Source organism: Caretta caretta, chromosome 2 (genome assembly GCF_965140235.1).
Source record: "Caretta caretta isolate rCarCar2 chromosome 2, rCarCar1.hap1, whole genome shotgun sequence".
Classification (NCBI taxonomy): domain Eukaryota; kingdom Metazoa; phylum Chordata; order Testudines; family Cheloniidae; genus Caretta; species Caretta caretta.
In genome coordinates this window covers 264,546,943-264,565,279 of record NC_134207.1, presented here as the reverse complement: position 1 = coordinate 264,565,279, position 18,337 = coordinate 264,546,943, and the positions used below count along the sequence as shown (strand labels likewise).

The following is an 18,337-nucleotide window of genomic DNA, read 5'->3' as shown; positions in this document are numbered from 1 at the left end:
GTTCAAAACTTGCTGGGAACTTTGGGATGGTCGTTAAAGACACATTTTTGTTGGCTTAAATTTCAGTTTAGGGCCAGATTTGAATCGGCAGCGTCCTTTAAATACAAGCCGAAGGGGCTTGGGAACTCTTATGTGCACGATGTTCGATGCTCAGTCGTGCTCCTTCCTTCTCCATGCATGAAACTGCAGTTCTAACACAGCTGTAACAGACACCGGAGAGGAGAACTCAGCTTGGAGCTGCTCTCAAATTACACCTCTCTTCGGGCGACGGATATTTCAGTCCATTCCTAATGCAGATGACCGATTCAGAGCAATTCCCATCACACTGGCATGCTTCCTTTCATGCAGGGTTCCATTAGACTCCATTTGGGGTGGATAGTATTTCTTTGTGTGACCTCTGACTCCTAGGTGTAGGCCCAAGATTTAACTCACCCCCTACTAAATCAGTCTCGGGTGAAACTTACGGATTTCCACCACTAAAATTAAGAGGAAAAAATGCTCCAATGCTACTAAGGTGCCCCCACCTCAGGAATGCCCCTAACAAGAGATATAACACCAAGCGTTGTAAAGTAGAGACCCCCCAGGCGCTGGGAAGTTTAGGGAGGAAACAGAAAGCCCCCAAGAATTGGTGAAATAGATAAGCTAAGCTCTGACCAGTGAATTTACGCTGACCATCTGCACAGACAAAGAAGGTCATAAATAAAAGACAATTTGGGCATGAGAGATAAAATGTAAAAAGAGTTGAGCAGGGAGGAGAAAACATAGGGGCCAGTGCGTGATTGGTTAAAGTTTGTTACCTGGCGGACTGAATAACGTGATAGGTTTAGTGAAGTTAAAGGAGGTAGCTAGTTTTACCTACATAATGTAACAAAAAACCAATGCTCTTTGGGAACCATCTCCGGACTGGAATTTAACATCAAGCTGCTGGAAGTTGGACCCCTCCGCACGATCCTGACGCGCGGAGGCATTGCTGGAAACCTCCAGATGCGAGGATCCTGAGTGGCCATCGGGTGAATTTTGTCTGTATATAGGGAGTGGTGAGCATAAGAGGTTTACTTGGTATATATATTCTGTGTGTGTTGCTAACAAATAGATGTTTAGAGCACAGCTGTGTACGGCTCCTTCACTGGGAAAAGTTTCCACAGACCCGTAAAGCCCGGAGCCGCATGGAAAAGGCAGATACCTAAATTGACCAGGCCATGCCTTGAGCCTTCAGTAGGGTATAGGCAGGGTGCCCTAGATTTTTTGCGGATAACATAGGCCACTCCTGTAACCACTAAACAATACTGTGTACAGAGCATCACAGCCCCTGCATATGCTGTGGGCATCATTTCTGTGTTTAAGACAAAAGGTTATCAGTAACTTCAGGTATGTCTACACAGCAAAATCAAAATTAAAAAACTGGAGCAGCAAGTGTCAGAGCCCAGGTCAACTGACTTGGGCTTGTATGGTTCATGTAACTGGGCTAAAAATAGCAATGTAGACATTCCGGCTCGGCCTGGAACCTGTCTCCGAGACCTTCCCCCCTGCTGGGTTTCAGAGTCCAGGCTCCAGCCCGAGCCCAAACGTCTACACTGCTATTTTTAGCCCCAGAGTGTGAGCCCTGTGAGTCCAAGTCAGTTGACCCGGGCTCTCAGACTCTATATCACGGGGTGTTTAAGGGTTGGGTTTTTTGTTCGGTTTTGTTGCTGTTACGATGTACCCTGAGGGTCCAATTCTATGCTGCACCTCTAGGGGGCGCAGCAGGGAAGGTGGTGCACAGGGGACAGGGCAAAGTCTGGAATGGCCTCAGATGTAAGTTACAGCAGCCTCTCCCAGGCTGAAGTAGAAACTAGACTCCCCATAGCATTATGGGTTATGGGCCTGTCCCAATCCACCCCCATCCCTCCCTCTATGCAGGGTCTTGGAGGGGCAGGGAAGGGGAAACATAGTGACCTTACAGTCCCCCAGCCCCTTGTGGGGGCCTTTATGGCTCCTATAAGCTGCAGGAGTTGAGGGGCAGAACGTATCCCTCAGGATTTGGAGTGGAACCTCAATTAGCCTCTAATGATCTGGACTCTAAAGTGCTTACCAGCATCTAGAGCATTAAATCACTTACAAGCCGTTCACATTTTAAGTCAGAACTATTTGACACCGCTCCTTCTAAGTAAAAAAAAAACCAAAAGAAATACCCTTGTTAATTTCTGATTCATCAGAAACAGACAAAAGGCAGGGTGGAGAGATCATATTCACCCAAATGGAAAAGGAGATAGCTGGGAGGGACAGAAGCTTTATTTACAGCATTATACAATGGAGCAGAAAGAAAACTTAAAAGGCACCACTCCTCACTATCCTCTTAAAATGTCTCACGTAATTAGCCCGGATGGATGCTGATGCTTTGCTTACTCTCCTGTTTCGGAGAACAAATAACTTTTATTACTAATTGCATGGGATTAGGCATATCTAAAGGTCACAGGCTGTTCTGGGAGATTGGGCTTTAAAACACACACACACACGTAGCAGGAGGGCAACGGGCAGACCAAACGAACGCCAAGCAAGCGGACTTCTGCAGAGACCCATGAGGCTCCGTATGGGTACGGGGGATCCACCAGCCTGGGGTGATTGCAGGATGAGGTCCAAAGCGTTCAGTGGGTTTCAGTGACTTCATGGGTAGCTCCCCAGAATGACTGAGGAGACGAAAGACTGGAGAGAACAGTGTTCTTCTCACACAGCCCCTACATTGTCCTCCACATGTGTAACCCACTAGTCACTGTGTGTTATGTGTCCATCTCTGTGCTTGATCCACAGAGCACATGAGTCTGGTACAGACCCAGCATTCTAGCATGAACTGTGGAGACTCCTACTCTCTTGTGCTGGAGGGCCCTGGCAGTGCCATTGTGCTTAGACTGGCTCGAAGATGAGTTAAAAGGGACCTCCTGGGTCACTGAGTCCGGCCCCTGCCATCCCAGGCAGCCCTGTCCTATCATCCTGTTCATAAACTTACTATGAGCATATTGGCTGTTCGGAACAGGGGGAGCTGATTTCTCCAAAGTGGTTCCATCATTAAATCTATCGATGTCTCAGTGCAAGTTTATTTCAAAACCAGGGTTGAGTCCAGACTACGCTCCCAAACTGGAGCACCGTCTGAGACTAAAGGGCATCCAAACCCCACGCTGGAGCCAAAATTTAAAAATATTACCTTGCATCTATGTAGCGGCTTCCCCCTTGCTGTCATCATAACCAACCAATATACTGTGAGAGTCTTACACTAATGCCAGAAGCCCCCCACTGAGATCAGGGCCCCATTTAGGGTGACCAGATGTCCCAATTTTATAGGGAGAGTCCCGATATTTGGGGCTTTTTTTTATATATATGGGCTTCTATTACTCCCCACCCCCTGTCCTGGTTTTTCACACTTGCTGTCTGGTCACCCTAGCCCCATTGTGACACAATGTAATACACAAAGTAAGAGACAGTCCCTTCCCCAAAGGCCTCACGACCTACACAGAGAAGGAAGACAAAAAGTGCAAGAAAAGAAGTATTATGCCCAGTTTGTTGGTAAGGACACTGAGGCCCAGAGAGATCAAGTAACTTGTCCAAGATCACACAGGAAGTTTTTAGCAGTGCCAGGATTGAACATAGTCTTCCTCCTTCCCAATCCAGAGCCAAATAATTTGAATCATCTTGTCAAGGTTCCTCCCCCACTCTGAACTCTAGGGTACAGATGTGGGGACCTGCATGAAAAACCTCCTAAGCTTATCTTTACCAGCTTAGGTCAAAACTTCCCCAAGGTACAAAATATTCCACCCGTTGTCCTTGGATTGGCCGCTACCACCACCAAACTAATACTGGTTACTGGGGAAGAGCTGTTTGGACGCGTCTTTCCCCCCAAAATACTTCCCAAAACCTTGCACCCCACTTCCTGGACAAGGTTTGGTAAAAAGCCTCACCAATTTGCCTAGGTGACTACAGACCCAGACCCTTGGATCTTAAGAACAATGAACAATCCTCCTAACACTTGCACCCCCCCCTTTTCCTGGGAAATGTTGGATAAAAAGCCTCACCAATTTGCATAGGTGACCACAGACCCAAACCCTTGGATCTGAGAACAATGAAAAAAGCATTCAGTTTTCTTACAAGAAGACTTTTAATAAAAATAGAAGTAAATAGAAATAAAGAAATCCCCCCTGTAAAATCAGGATAGTAGATAGCTTACAGGGTAATTAGATTCAAAAACATAGAGAACCCTCTAGACAAAACCTTAAGTTACAAAAAAGATACACAGACAGAAATAGTTATTCTATTCAGCACAGTTCTGTTCTCAACCATTTAAAGAAATCATAATCTAACACATACCTAGCTAGATTACTTACTAAAAGTTCTAAGACTCCATTCCTGGTCTATCCCCGGCCAAGACAGAATATAGACAGACACACAGACCCTTTGTTTCTCTCCCTCCTCCCAGCTTTTGAAAGTATCTTGTCTCCTCATTGGTCATTTTGGTCAGGTGCCAGCGAGGTTACCTTTAGCTTCTTAACCCTTTACAGGTGAGAGGAGCTTTCCCCTGGCCAGGAGGGATTTCAAAGGGGTTTACCCTTCCCTTTATATTTATGACACATCTGAAATCCAGACTGTCAGGCCTTGGCCCCATCTCTAATTTTAAAAATCAAAAGGAAAACCCTACCTTGAAAAACTCACATGGCTAAGGAGTAACCTTTTCCCTGTTCTCTGGTACTCTCCAGGCTTGCCAATGAATCTAGCTTACAAGCTTTAATGGAGGTGAGCTCTAATGAGAGATGCTCACCTGGCTCTAGCAACCTTAAGCCTTATTCTGTAAGGTTATACAGCCTTAGGTCCATGTTAACCTGAAAAAGAGCCCCAGGTGTGGCGAATCTCTCATGAGAACTGAAGGGTCTCACAATCGCACAGGATCAGGACCAGAGACTGCGAGTGTCAAGTGGAACTTTAGCTCGTTGGACCTCGCACCCATTAAAGACCCTTCCCGACTATTGTAAAATAGCTAAGGCTAACGAGCCAATGAGATGACCTCTCAGTTTACTGACTGTAATAATAAATTAAATGGATCACAATATCATGCAATGCAGACTCCCCTGCCCCCTGGAAAGGGCCGTCTTTGCGGATGGAGTGAAGAGTTGTGAAGGGATCCTTACTCTCACTGTTATTTTGTTCATAACAAGCTGCTGCTTGCTACATGACAGACCTCCAGTCTAGACAATGGTTAGCATAAGAAGACCCAAGAATGATATACTGCTGAAGTACACAGAGGCTTCATTTGTGAAAGTTATCAAGCGATCTCCTGCGCCTTCATAAAATGGACATCCATGGAAACACCCCCCAACACACTTTTGGGAGGGCTCCAGCACCCCTGGTTTGATGCTTAAACCCAGGCTGCAGGGAGGTGCCTTGTTCTTCTTGCAATCTATAGCTGGGAACCCCTGGAGTCAGGTGACTTGGGCACCTAAGCTGCTTCTTGCAAGAATGAGTTAGGCTCCTGCTGGGGCCAGGGGATGGGCAAAGAAAGAACAGAAGCCCAAGCTCAGGAGTAGTCAATAGGCAGACTGTAGGCCAAATCTGAACCGCCAGATGCTTTTGAGTGGACCCTGAAATCTTTGTATTTACTTATTATCATTACTGGAGTTGTCTTTTTTTCCTCTGGGGTCTGCACCAAAAAATGTGGCCCTTTACAAAAAATAATTGACTAGCTGTTCCCTAGTTTTTAACCATTAGCCTTGTGGTTAGAAGAGCTAGTTAGTCTGTAAAAGACCCTGGTTCAATTCCCCACTAGCTGCTGAGGAGACAAGATTTGGACACAGAATCCCCATGTCTTAGGTGAATGCTTTGGGATACTCTGAGGTGGGGCTTTATCAGTCTTTCCTGTTGAAGCCAGGCCACTTCAATTAAATAATTAAATATTAATTGGGCCAGACACAGCATGAGACTCACTCTGCAATTGGTGGTTACAGCACTGTGCTGAGAGGTAGGGGGATCCCTGGTCAAATCTCTTCTCTTTCCCTTTTGAGGAAGACAGGCAGAGGTATGTTCATCTTTCCTGGTTTGTGCTGGTCTTTAGTGGTGAGACAGGTAGTAGGGTGCATGGGCCGGGGCAGAAACTTAAACTGTGGGGGACCTTTTACAGCAAAGATTTAGCTGCCCAGTGAGTTTAAGCTTCCAGAGGATTAGGCAGCAGCTGAGCATGGGTTTTCTGGATTGCAGGGGTGCCTAAAACTGAGATGTAGGTGCCTTAATCCCTTTGTAGATCTGGCTTTAAGATCCTAATAAATAAAGAGTAAAAAGGGTAGAATTCAACTCCGAGTGTGTTTTTGAATTTGCAAGAGTTCACACCAAGAATGCTAGGACGCTCCTCAAACAACACAACATAGACACTTAAAGAAGGGTTGAACTGACTAAACCACACACTGAATGCTAAACAGCTGGTGAACCTTCTAGCCCTCTAACACCTCCACCCAATCCAGGCCTTTTTAAGGAGGTCTTTCTCGATGCTTCTCTCCATTAGGATTGAGTTAAACCTGCTGTTCAAACTCTTCAAGCCAACCATTGGTTTGATGGTTCCAAACTCCGCTCTAAAATGAGGGATGAGGGGAGCATCAATAAAGTGGGGGGAGCTGAGGAGGCTGTTTCTCAGGCCAGTTCCTGTTTTCATCTTGCCTGCTTTGCCTCTTCAAAGTGTAAGGACGCAGGCCCAGAGAATGAGACAGAAAGGTTTTAGCAGAAGATAAAGTCCAGGTAAAAAGAATAAGGGGGTGGAAAAAGCCCTGGGAGGGGAATAAAAAGGTCACTGTGCAAATCAGTGATGCACCAGCAAGATAATCTGGGAGGGATCAGGGAAACACACTGATTGATACCCTAGGCATTTGAGTAGGCTAAGTTTGTAGCAGCAAGAGGGTCAGGTAAGGACAGAGACTTCTCTATACTTATTTGAAGCAAAGCTTTATGATTCTCCTGTCCTACTAATCGCTATAATGTTTTCATAGCCTAGCCATGGGTGGTCCTAAAACACAAAGAGGATGATACTCCGTCCTGGGCTAGATGTTAATGCCGATGTCCGAGAGGATACTTGGACCCCTGAGGTGGTTCTAGGAAGTGATGTAAGGCATACCTGCCCTGCCGTGCCCCATGCCGCCGGGGTCTCTGCAGTGGTCTCAGCCTCTCTTGCCCGGTAGGCAAAGCACCATGGCGTAGGCTGTTACCAGCTTGCCCCTTGTAAGTTGCATACCGCTGGAGTTCACAGCTGATCGCCACTGGGAGGGTGCCAGTGGATGAGGGGGATGGAGAAATGATGCAGACTAACGGGCCATCGATACAAAGCAGTTGTAAATGGGTGCCATGTAGTGGAAGCTGACTCGCTGTTGCTATAATAAATTTGGTAGTCTCCAAGGTGCCACAAGTACTCCTTGTTCTTTTTGCAGCTATACTAGCTGGTCTCCTGGCTGTAGGAAAGTATCTGTATGATACTGACAATCCTTTAGGATTTGTCTACACCACACGGCTTTTAGTGACACGGCCGTGTTGCTAAAAGCCGGGCAGCGTAGCCACTGTTAGTCCGCACTTTTACTGACAAAATACTTCCACCCCCAACGAGCGGCGTTCGTGTTATCGACAGGAGAGGGCTCCTGCTGACAACGTGCTGTTCACACTGACACTTGCAGTGGCAAAACTTTTGTCTTTCGGGGGTTGGGGGGGATTAGCACCTCTGAAGGACATAAGTTTTGTGGCTCAGTTGCCAGTGTAGACACAGCCTAGATCTCTACTTACTTTCTTTCTGGATCCCTGTCTTGTGTTCTGGAAGATGGCCCTTCCATCAAGCTGAGGTATCCAGCTGTCCCCTGTTGTAATAGTATCAGAGTGATTCACAACCATTAATGTATTTATCCTCACAACATCCCTGGGAGGCTGGGCAGTGCTATTATCCCTATGTATGGAGTACAGAGGCTAAGTGACTTGCCTAAGGCATATAGGGAGTCAACAGAAGTGTAGGGACTCAAACCTAGGTCTCCAAAGCCCCAGGAAGGCTCACTAACCACTAGACCATCCTTCTGCTTTCCATAAGGGCAGAGGCGGCAGGTTTGTATAATTTTTGGTGGTGCCTAGAACGGGTCCAAGTCCCACGTGGGCCTCCCCAACACCTGCCTAAGGCTCTGGGAGGGAGTTTGGGTCTGGGAGGCAGTTTGGGTGTGAGCTTTGGGACGGAGTTTGGGTGCTAGGTGCAGGCTCTGGGCTGGGGCAGGGGGTTGGGATGCAGGAGGGGGTTTGGGGTGCAGGCTCAGAGTTTGGGTGCAGTAGGGGTGCAGGCTCTGGGAGAGAGTTTGGGTGTTGGGTGCGGGCTCTGGGCTGGAATGGGGCTGGGATGCTGGAGGGGGTTTGGGGTGCTGGGTGTGGAGTCTGCGGGGGTTGGGTGCAGGCTCTGGACTGGGACAGAGGGTTGGGGTGCAGGAGGGGCTGTGGGGCTAGGCTGGGGATGAGGAGTTTGGAGTGCAGCAGGCAGGCTGCCCCGGGGCTTGGGTCCAGAGAGGAGCATTCCTCCCAGCCCTCTCCCCACCGGCAGCAGCAAACTGGGGGGGAGGTGGGCACCTCCCCCCCCCAGACAATATTCACCCAAGCCCCTCCTGCCCCCCCAGGCTGCTGCTCAGGAGGTCCAGCCAGCATAAGCCACCCCACCCCTGGAGACGACTCGGTGTCGCCAGCCGGGGCGGGGTGGGGGGGGTATGCACCTCCTCTCTCGGCAGGCAAAACAGCTGCCTCCGCCTGCCCCCACACCACTCCTTGGTAGCCGCCGGCCGCAGCAGCAGCCAGGGAGGGAACCCAGTGCAGAGCTGCAGGGGGCAGCCGCCCGCTGCCTAGGCCAGGGCCGCTCGGGGGAGACACGTGGGGGCAGCAGGTGGGGCCGGGGCAGAAACCTGGCCCCAAACATAGGCGGAGCCGATTGCTGGAGCCTGAGTGTAACCCACGCACCTCCTGGGTGTGGTGTTCTCCGCGAGAGTGCTCAGGCCTTAGCTAACAGCCAGCTGGCGTTTCGCTTCTGCAGTAGAGGCTCCTGCACTAAGCTCCAGAGGTCCCCGGTTCGATCCCGCCCGCCGACGACCAGGGTCTGTCGGCGTTCCACGGGCCCATACAACTCGCCGCCTCTGCATAAGGGGCTCTCTTGAGCTCAGTGCAATGTTTCGCTGCTTAATCCTTTTCATCTTTGCAGTGTTTGTTAGCACAGCTCAGCTTAACATGAATTAAAGGTGCCGGGCCTCTAATTTCTGGACCGCACAGTTAAGGCCCAGCGAGTCATTTGAGGTAACAGCACTTCGCGGGTGAAATATTTTAGAACAGCCCGTAATTACGCTGCCTTTACAAATGGAGACTGAGACTAAGGCCCGTGGGCGGTGGGTATAATAGGCCGGGGAGGCTTCGCCGCGGGACCCCCGGTTGAGGGGTTGGCGGAAAAGATTTTGCTTTATTATGCCCCATGCAGGTTCCAGGGAGGCCAAGGCACACACCACCTCCTCAGCCGGCCCGGAACCTGCATGGGGCATATCAAAATTGTCTGAGAACAGACGCTTTCCCCTGGGCGGGTTGGGAGAGGGGAGGCACGGCGCCTGTCTGGCCGTTTGCGGGGGGGGGAGGCGCCTGTCTTGGGGCTTCGGCCGTGTGGAGGGCATGGGCGGAAGGGAAAGAGCTGGGGGCTAGCCTCCTCAAAGGGGGGGCTCCACCCACTCACGCGAAGGCCAATAGCTGAAAGGTGCTCACTGCGCTTGGGTGCTTTGCCTTCTGGGTGCCCGACTTGCAGGGTTTTAAGAACCCAGCACCCGCAAAGGAGGTCGTGCTTTCAGAAGACGTCTGCTCTTCTCGAGGCACCGTCAGTGGCCAGATTTTGCCGGGGGGCTCAGCCTGTTGCTTGCTGAGGCTTCTGAACATCCGGCCGCCCGTGTTGCCATGAGATGAGCTGGTTGGAGTCTGACAGTTCAGTCTTGGGGCAAATTTCAAGGTTTCAAAATGTGTCTTTGCTCCACACGGACACGAAGACAAAACCTTTAGGAATAGGCGTGGCCAGAAATGGCTGGTTTTTGGATTGGAGATGTCTGGCTTTTAGTTGGGGGGTCTGCATGGGGGAGTGACATGGAAGCATTAAAACCTTCCCTTTGAAATGGATGCATCTCTGTGAAACGTTTCCACTTTGAGTGCAGAGCACTCTGGAGAGTCGGACCCTCGTGGCCTGATGTTCAGATGGAGCGGCTGTTCCCATTGGCTTCAATGGAGGCTGCAGGTGCAATAGCCCTAGGCATGTCCAGCTTGACATGTGAAGTTAGTGGACCCATTTGAATACAGCGATCTAAATGATTTGACCAAGGGCACGTAGTGAGTCAGTGGCAAAGCTCAGGTCACCGCCTGGGAGTAGGGTGACCAGATGTCCCGATTTTATAGGGACAATCCTGCTTTTTGGGAGCTTTTTCTTATATAGACACCTATTCCCCCACCCCCTGTCCCGGTTTTTCACACTTGCTATCTGGTCACCCTACCTGGGAGTCCCTATTGTGACCTGAAGCTCAAACTACCCGTCACCTAGTGGCTAACTACTAAAACCTGCAGCCCAGAGGCTGTGACTTTCCCAACCAAGGTGACGTAGAGGATAGAAACACAGACTGCTAATTACTGGCTCCCATGTCATGCCGATACAGCACTCTGTTTTCTCTTCCCTCTTCTGTGCTGGTGTTGCTAATCTCCCCGCAGTGAGATGTGTAACCCACTGGTCAATGTGTCCCTCTGTGACCGCCCCACCGAGGTTAGTGTTACAGCCCCCCTAGCATGGAGCCTGGTTCTTGTGGCTCAAGCCTTATCGCTTTGGAGGTCCCTGGTGTGTTAGTCACTGTGGAGGTGGTAGCAGATCCCCTGACCCACTGGGGAAACTGGCTTGCTCTGCATGCCAGCATCCCTTGAGAATGGGAAGCAGTAGGCATAGACTGATGCCTCCCAGATCTTAGTCTGGGCAGAGGTGACTGGGAATATCTGGGCTAGATACAGTTATTATGACAGTAGTTTTTTGCTTGTCCTTTAGTGCAGTACTCTAACTTATTAGTTGAGAACTGATAGCCACTGCCTGCCAGTTTGTAGTAATGAGCCATGAAGTTTCTTCAATGTGTTCTCCTCCCCCCTCCAACTGGGTTGACGGGGAGGACAAGGAGTTTTCCACAGGGAGCTCAGGGGGCTGTTTGCCCAGGTGAATACCTGGCCAGAAGGAGGTGCTGTGAACAGCCTGAGAGCTGAATGCAGTGGGGAGGCCTATCCGGGAGCCATAGGGCCCAACAGAGGGCTGCTGACAGAGCTTGGAAGGTTCTGGGGTGGGGGACTAGCCCCCTGGGTGCGGAGAGGTGAATGAGCTGGCCGGGTGAACTGCTAAGGGCTCAGAGAAGAAGGCCACGTGGAGGAAGGTGTGACAACTCCGAGGAAAACGAATGGCACAAAGGAGACGGGTCAGAGGGTGGCTTGGCTGGGACTAGTGGGATGAGATGCAGGCAGGGTGAAATTGTGCGGGGTGCTGAAGGAAAGGAGAAGGAGCTAGCCTGTGTTGCGGAAGGAGAGGAAGCCAGTGAAGGGAGTGAGAAGGGGGGTGCGGACAGATGCTCTTGGCAGCATCACGTTGGATGCATGAGAGGAAATAAGGAAAGTCCGAGGTAACCAAGACAGTCTGTCGTAGCCATTAGCCACTGCAAAATGGCTCCTAACAATTGGTTGCCTTTACTTGACTGCTGACCACCTTAAATGTGCAGTAGTTTACAGGTGCATCCCTCGAACACAGGCCCGCTGGAAGCAACAAGCTTCAACTAAGCAAACCTCTAACTCCTCAGAGCTACCTTAAATTCTCCACTCTCCACATTGGTCCTCCCTGGGTAGGGTGACCAGATGACCTGTTTTTAAAGGGACAGTCCTGTTTTGGGGGACTTTTTCTTATATAGGTGCCTATTCCCGCCACCCCCACCCCACCCCCGTCCCGTTTTTTCACTGTTGCTGTCTGGTCACCCTATCTCTGGGTAACGTGCAAAGAAAACAAGATGCATGCAACCTGCTGTCTGCACCACCAGTATCCCCACCCCCCTTTTCCCAGTCCAAGTGGGGGAAGTCCCTTACCTCTATTAACTGGCTCATGGCGGCTCTGGAGTAAGACAGCAGGAGAGCCGAGCATCTTTGCCAGCAGAGAGGATGCTGATCCCACGCCATCTTATTTCCTCTGTCTGTCTCTCTCTCTCTGTCTCTTGCTTGCTCTCTGTACTGGAGCCCAAGCAGGAAGGGTGATTGATAGCCGGCTAGCTTCCAACAGCAGTCTCTGCATCTGCCAGAAGCTACCCCGTACAGTCCTTTCCACTCCGTGCAGCCTTGCTTTCCAGTCCAGCAGTCGCAGAGCCAGCCCTGGGGAGTCATTAATTAATTAGATTGGTGTCGCTTACAGAATGCTCTGGGCCGAGGGGTGGGAGTGCTCTGAGCTCTAACCTTGCCAGCAAGGTGGTGACTGGAGATCAGACCCCACTCCCCAGAGAGGAAAGCTATTTACTTATTACAGCCCTGCTTCCGTACAGCTGATGACTGGTTCCAGCTCTCGTCTCTTGTTTTCTCCTGGTCGGTCGATAGCCATGTCTCTTCCCTGACCAGAAGGGCGGCAAGCCAAGCTATGTGTAATCCGTGTTGTAGCTAGCTAATACTGGCAGGGACAATAGCTGCAGAGAGGAGTCTTTAATGTGCTGCATTTATCTAGCATCTTCCATCCCAAAAGACTTTGCAGCCATATGCCATCAGGCCTCATCTGATCTCAAGTCTATGCCGCTCTGAAAGCAGTTTGAACTAAACTGGGAAAAGACACTTATTCTGGTCTAAGAATATCCCCAGCAGATGTTATATTGGTAAAACTATAGCAGTATAATTCTGCTGGTAAACTTCCTGATGTAGGTGAGCCCTAAGTAGGTTTGATCAAAGAGATGACTTGGGCTGAAGACCTCCCCGGAACTCCTAGATACCGCAAGAAGCTGTGTGGTTGCTGATTTAGTCGGGGAAACTATCTGTTGAGTTGGTACTGAGTCAATGCCCAGGGGGCACTGGATTGTTACCAGCGCCATCGTTCAGATGAAACCGACACCAAGGTGTGATAGCAACAAGGTTGTTAAAGTTAGGGCTGGCGGGAAAACAAGAATTCCCTTTCATGACAAATTTGGCTTCGTTCTAATGCAGAACAAATGAGACCTTTCAAAACTTTTAATGGGGGGAGGGGCAGAGTGCACCCTACAATAGCTAATAGCCCAGTGATCAGGGCTTTCTCCTGGGATGTGAGAGCCCCAGGTTCAAGTCCCTTCTCCTCCTGATTCAGAGTGATGGGACGTGAGAAATTCTGCTGTGAGCAGGGACTGACTGGTGTGTGGGGGGCTCTCGTGTTCCAAAAGTGCCCTCGCCACCAGGCTGTTGGCCATTCAGTCTCATTTTTGACCAGCAATTCCATCCTGGACCTGAGACCTTCCCAGTGAAAGTGTTTTCCATCGACACCAATCTGTTCCTGTAACAAGTTTGTTTCAACAAATCAGCATTTTCCAGTTTATTTAAAAACAAACAAACAAAAAACCACGTCCAAGAGAAATTTCCAACCAGCAGTAGTCAAAAGGCTGATGCTCTAGACACGTTCTCGCAGGGGTAATTCAGGGTTGCCAACTCAAGTGATTTTTATCATGCGTCTTGTGATATTTTGTCGTCTTGAAGCCCCAGCTCCTGGAGGCATGTTGTGTAGGGCAATCTAGGATTTCACCTTAAAATAAGCTTCCAACACATGAGCTGTGAGGAAAAGCTTAAACTGTGTCCCACCCCCAGCTCAAAAACAGTAAATGAAGTCCCCAAACTTGTGGTTTTTTTTAAGTCGCTCAGAATTGTATAGGGCCTATCACCATTTTTTGAATGCTTGTACTAGTAACTACATCCTGCCCTCCTGTAGCTCTTTTTCTCTGAGGGTATCCGGTCACGTCTGGCCAGGAGTCAGGCAAGGGCATATGCTTGTTCTTGGAGCAATGTGGGATCACCTCCGCAACAATAAAGAACAGGGAGGAAGGGGCGGATTCTCAAATCTGCTGTTCTCACCAGGTGTTCTAGCCACTTGTATCGTGGCTTAGTTGCTTTACACAGGTCCCTGATTATGGATCAAGCACAAAAGGAAATATTTCCTTATATATGGTGAGTTAAAAACAATCTAGACAAAGCTGGTCTGACCGTGTCTGTATTAGTGATCAGCCTGTGGTTCTGGGAGCAGTGGAGGAGGGAAATCTGTAAGTATAACGTTAGAGAAAACCACCCATTAAAGCCTAAATGCTGACCCTTCCCATGCTGCCAGCCAATTCAGTGCCCTGGATGTAAGTAGTGATAAACTAAACAGCTAGCAATTTTGCTAGTACCACGCAGGGAACTGTATGCTGGGTAGGGTGATCAGATGTCCCGATTTTATAGGGACAGTCTTGATTTTTGGGCTTCTTTCTTATATAGGTTCCTATTACTCCCCACCCCTGCCCTGTCCCGATTTTTCACACTTGCTGTCTGGTCACCCTAATGCTGGGAGTGTACGAGTGCAAGAATGGGGGTAGGAAATACTCTGCTGGTATATTTTCCTACCTTACCCAGAGAAGACGTAAGGTGGCAATGATGAGGCAGGAAATAATACAGAAGCTGTGGCCAAAGGCTCAGTCTCTTCGCTTGGTCCATTTTCCAGATTCCAAATGGTGTTTATGAACCCTTGGGGTAGAAGGAGACTAAACTAGTCTTAATTGTCTCTTTAAAAAAAACTACTCCTCTCAGCTAGACTCCTAATCTGCTAGAATAACAATAAAATGGACCTACTGTATCTTTATCGTAGAATCCTAGAATATCAGGGTTGGAAGGGACCTCGGGAGGTCATCTAGTCCAACCCCCTGCTCAAAGCAGGACCCATCCCCAACTAAATCATCCCAGCCAGGGCTTTGTCAAGCCTGACCTTAAAAACTCCTAAGGAAGGAGATTCCACCACCTCCCTAGGTAACGCATTCCAGTGTTTCATCACCCTCGTAGCGAAAAAGTTTTTCCTAATATCCAACCTAAACCTCCCCCACTGCAACTTGAGACCATTACTCCTTGTTCTGTCATCTGCTACCACTGAGAACAGTCTAGATCCATCCATCAAACTGAACATGTTCTACTACACACAGGTAAGATGCAATAGACACATACTAGTGTCTTGTTTATGGCACGAAGAGCTGCTATTTTCAGCACAGTTCATATTTTTTTCCAGCAATGGGCTCACAAAATAATTTAAAAACCCAAAAACCCAATTTCCAAATTGAACGGAGTGTGGGATTGATTTGCTGGGGTCTCAGGGAGTCATCCCTTCCTTGGGTACTGTTAAATTAGCCCTGCCACCAGAGAACATATCCTCAGGACCCCTAAAAATACTTCTGGAAAAGCAACTTCAAGTGTGCTAGGTGTTGTACAAACTTTGTAAGAGATGGCTTACTCCTGAAAAGTTTGATGAATGGCAGCTATCTTCAAATTTCCTGGGGCGCATACTCCGTAGTTGAGATCTTACCCACCACAACTACAGCTGTGGTGGGTATCGGTACACTGGTATAGTTTTCAGGGCCCAAACTACAGACCTTTGCAGCAAATGCACTTGGACGGTTGTTTACCAAGGGATGCTTTTGGCTGTGGTTATTGAAAAGAGGTATTGCCATTTCCAAGTATTCCAAAATAACAAGCTAGGGCCCCCCAAATGAGAGTTAAAAAAAAAAGTTTGAGTTCTCTTTTTTGCCTTTTGACTTCCGAGTCTTGAGAGGGTTCATGATTCTCAAGCTTTTCTATACCGCCATGAGGGCTAGAAACTCCTTGCCTCACTGAGAGCTGATTCTCATGGCATCCCCTGACTCCAGGAGCTGAGGCTTTGAGGAATATTGCAGGACTTGTGAGTTCATAGGTGCTGGAACTAGGGGTGCTGGAGGTGCTGCAGCACCTCCTGGCTTTAAGTGGTTTCCATTATATACAGGGTTTAGTTTCGTTAAGTGGCCCTCAGCACCCCCACTATACAAATTGTTCCAGCACCCCTGTGTGAGTTTGGAGAAAGTGACTTTATGTAAATAAGGCAAACAAAGGTATAGATCTCCCACTCATTCAGCCCTCTTTGACTGGGATTTATCACAGGCCAATGGGAACTCTTCTGGGAGCCCTCATTAAGATGGGCAGCATGTTGTTTTTGTGAAACCACAGGGGCTACTCCACTTGCTATCTTGAATTTTTGGGAACCCCTTGAAAAAATAAAGAACATGTCCTTCATCTTGCCAAACAAATATATTGCCTGGGCACTGTGCAGAGAAAGGGGATGATCAGAATCTTCTGTGAGAGAGATTTCCAAAGTTGGGTTGGAGGAGGGATAGCTCAGTGGTTTGAGCATTGGCCTGCTAAACCCAGGGTTGTGAGTTCAATCCTTGAGGGGGCCATTTAGGGATCTGGAGCAAAAATTGGGGATTGGTCCTGGTTTGAGCAGGGGGTTGGACTAGGTGACCTCCTGAGGTCCCTTCCAATTCTATGAATGTGGTTCTGAATAAAACCCAGATCTTGAAATTTGCCATGAAAGGGACTGGAGCCTCAGCTCTGGGGCAGTTCACCTGGTGGGCTCCCACAGAGCTGTGGATGCTGGGAATCAGGGCTGCCATGGGGTCTGAGCACCCAGGCTCCAGCCTGCTGATCTGATGGGGACGAGGAGGGGCTCTGGGGGGGGTGAAAGCTTGGCAGTGCACAGGCGAGTAGAGGAGGAGCCTGGGAGGAGAACCCAGAAGTCCTGTCAGCCTCCCAAGTGGACTGCTGAGGAGCTGGGCATGTGAGCTAGCCAAGTTAGCAGACTGTGTGTGATGTTATGTTTTTTGACACTTTTATTCTCTGATGGAAAAAATGTTTGTTTCTTTGGCGATCTTCCAACCAGCTCTACCTGAAAAAATATATCCACTGAAGAGGATAGAAATGTAATGATCAGCAAAGTAAGAAAAATGCTGCGGGGGACTTATTAGTTTGATGTAAGAATATTTACTTGGTATATTTTGACATGCAATGACGACATTGTGTTGTAACGGCTAGAAAGCTTTAACTTTGAATGTCAGCATCTACTGTCATGAGTTATTGTCTGACCTCCTCTTAATTAGGGGTCTATTTAAATCTCCGCGAAATCACACATTTTTCGTGGGTTGGTCAGGGCATCGAGAGCAGATTTCGCGGCCGTGTCCGTACGGTTCTATATTCCAGGCCTCCCTCACTTCTGCGCTGCTGCTGGCAGCGACGCTGCCTTCAGAGCTCGGCACCCGGCCAGCGGCCACCGCTCTCTTGCAACCCGGCGCGGAAGGCAGCGCGGAAGTAAGGTTGGCAATACCACGATGCCTCCCTCACAATAGGCTTGCAACCCCCTTTTGGGTCAAGACTCCCAGTTTGAAAAACGCTGTGTATTTTTACCCTATTGTATAGGGTAAAAGTACACAAAAGACCAGCTGTCGTGGTCCATTACTTGTGTTTCACAGCTGCAAATGTGGTAAACCCCCTACTCATCATATCTTGCAACAGTGAAATTTTAAATTGATAGATTATTTTAAGCATTTTCTTCAAACATTGATATTTAATTGAAATAATAAACACGTTTTGCCAAGCCTAGCTAAATGTGCGACCTAGGGCAAGTCACTTAGCCTGTTTGTGCCTCAGTTTCCCATCTGAGCAGTGGGGATAATAGCATTGCTTTGTCTCACGGGTGCCGTGAGAATAAAGGCAGAGGAGCTCAGGTACTGGGGTGGCGGCAGAAAAGTATGCTATCTAGACCGACAGAAATAAATGGCAATTACAACATTTAAAATGCATCAGGAAGAGTAGTGGCAAATGAAGGCAGGACGTGCCTGAGTGACGGATTCAACCTGAAATGTGCCTGCTGGAGGAGCACTATAGCAATTGTACATAGCATTGCTAGTCTTCCTTAGGCAAATTATGAGCCTGCTAAGCTCTATATACTGTACCACAGCGACCGTTTCCTTCTCTGACTATCCACAGAAGTATGATAACATCTGTGTCAGTACAGAATCACTTCCCTGTCTATTTATACAGAAATCCCAAATACTCTGTGTCCCGTAAATACACTTTCCTTTTAAATTCCCTAAAAGCAACTCGAGTGTCAAATTACTTGTTTAAACATTAATGTGGAGTCCTGCCAAGCTCAGGCTGCCTGCCAGCGGTTTCCATGTTGACAAAGAATGTTTTGCAGTGCACCTTGGGATAAGACCGTTACTACGTGGTTATTTTTTTTTTTTAAAAAAAA

General features: G+C 48.7%; 1 protein-coding gene across 1 annotated transcript in view; it reads right to left on the bottom strand.

The window, feature by feature from the left end:
• The window catches only part of TMIE (transmembrane inner ear), a 62,568-nt gene extending 49,811 nt beyond the window's left edge, over nucleotides 1-12,757 (bottom strand). Inside the window, exon 1 of the mRNA XM_048837366.2 lies at nucleotides 12,130-12,757. Coding sequence (XP_048693323.2) covers nucleotides 12,130-12,420 — 291 coding nt within the window. The 5' untranslated portion in view covers nucleotides 12,421-12,757. The remainder of the gene's footprint in view (nucleotides 1-12,129) is intronic.
• Nucleotides 12,758-18,337: the final 5,580 nt, after the last annotated feature.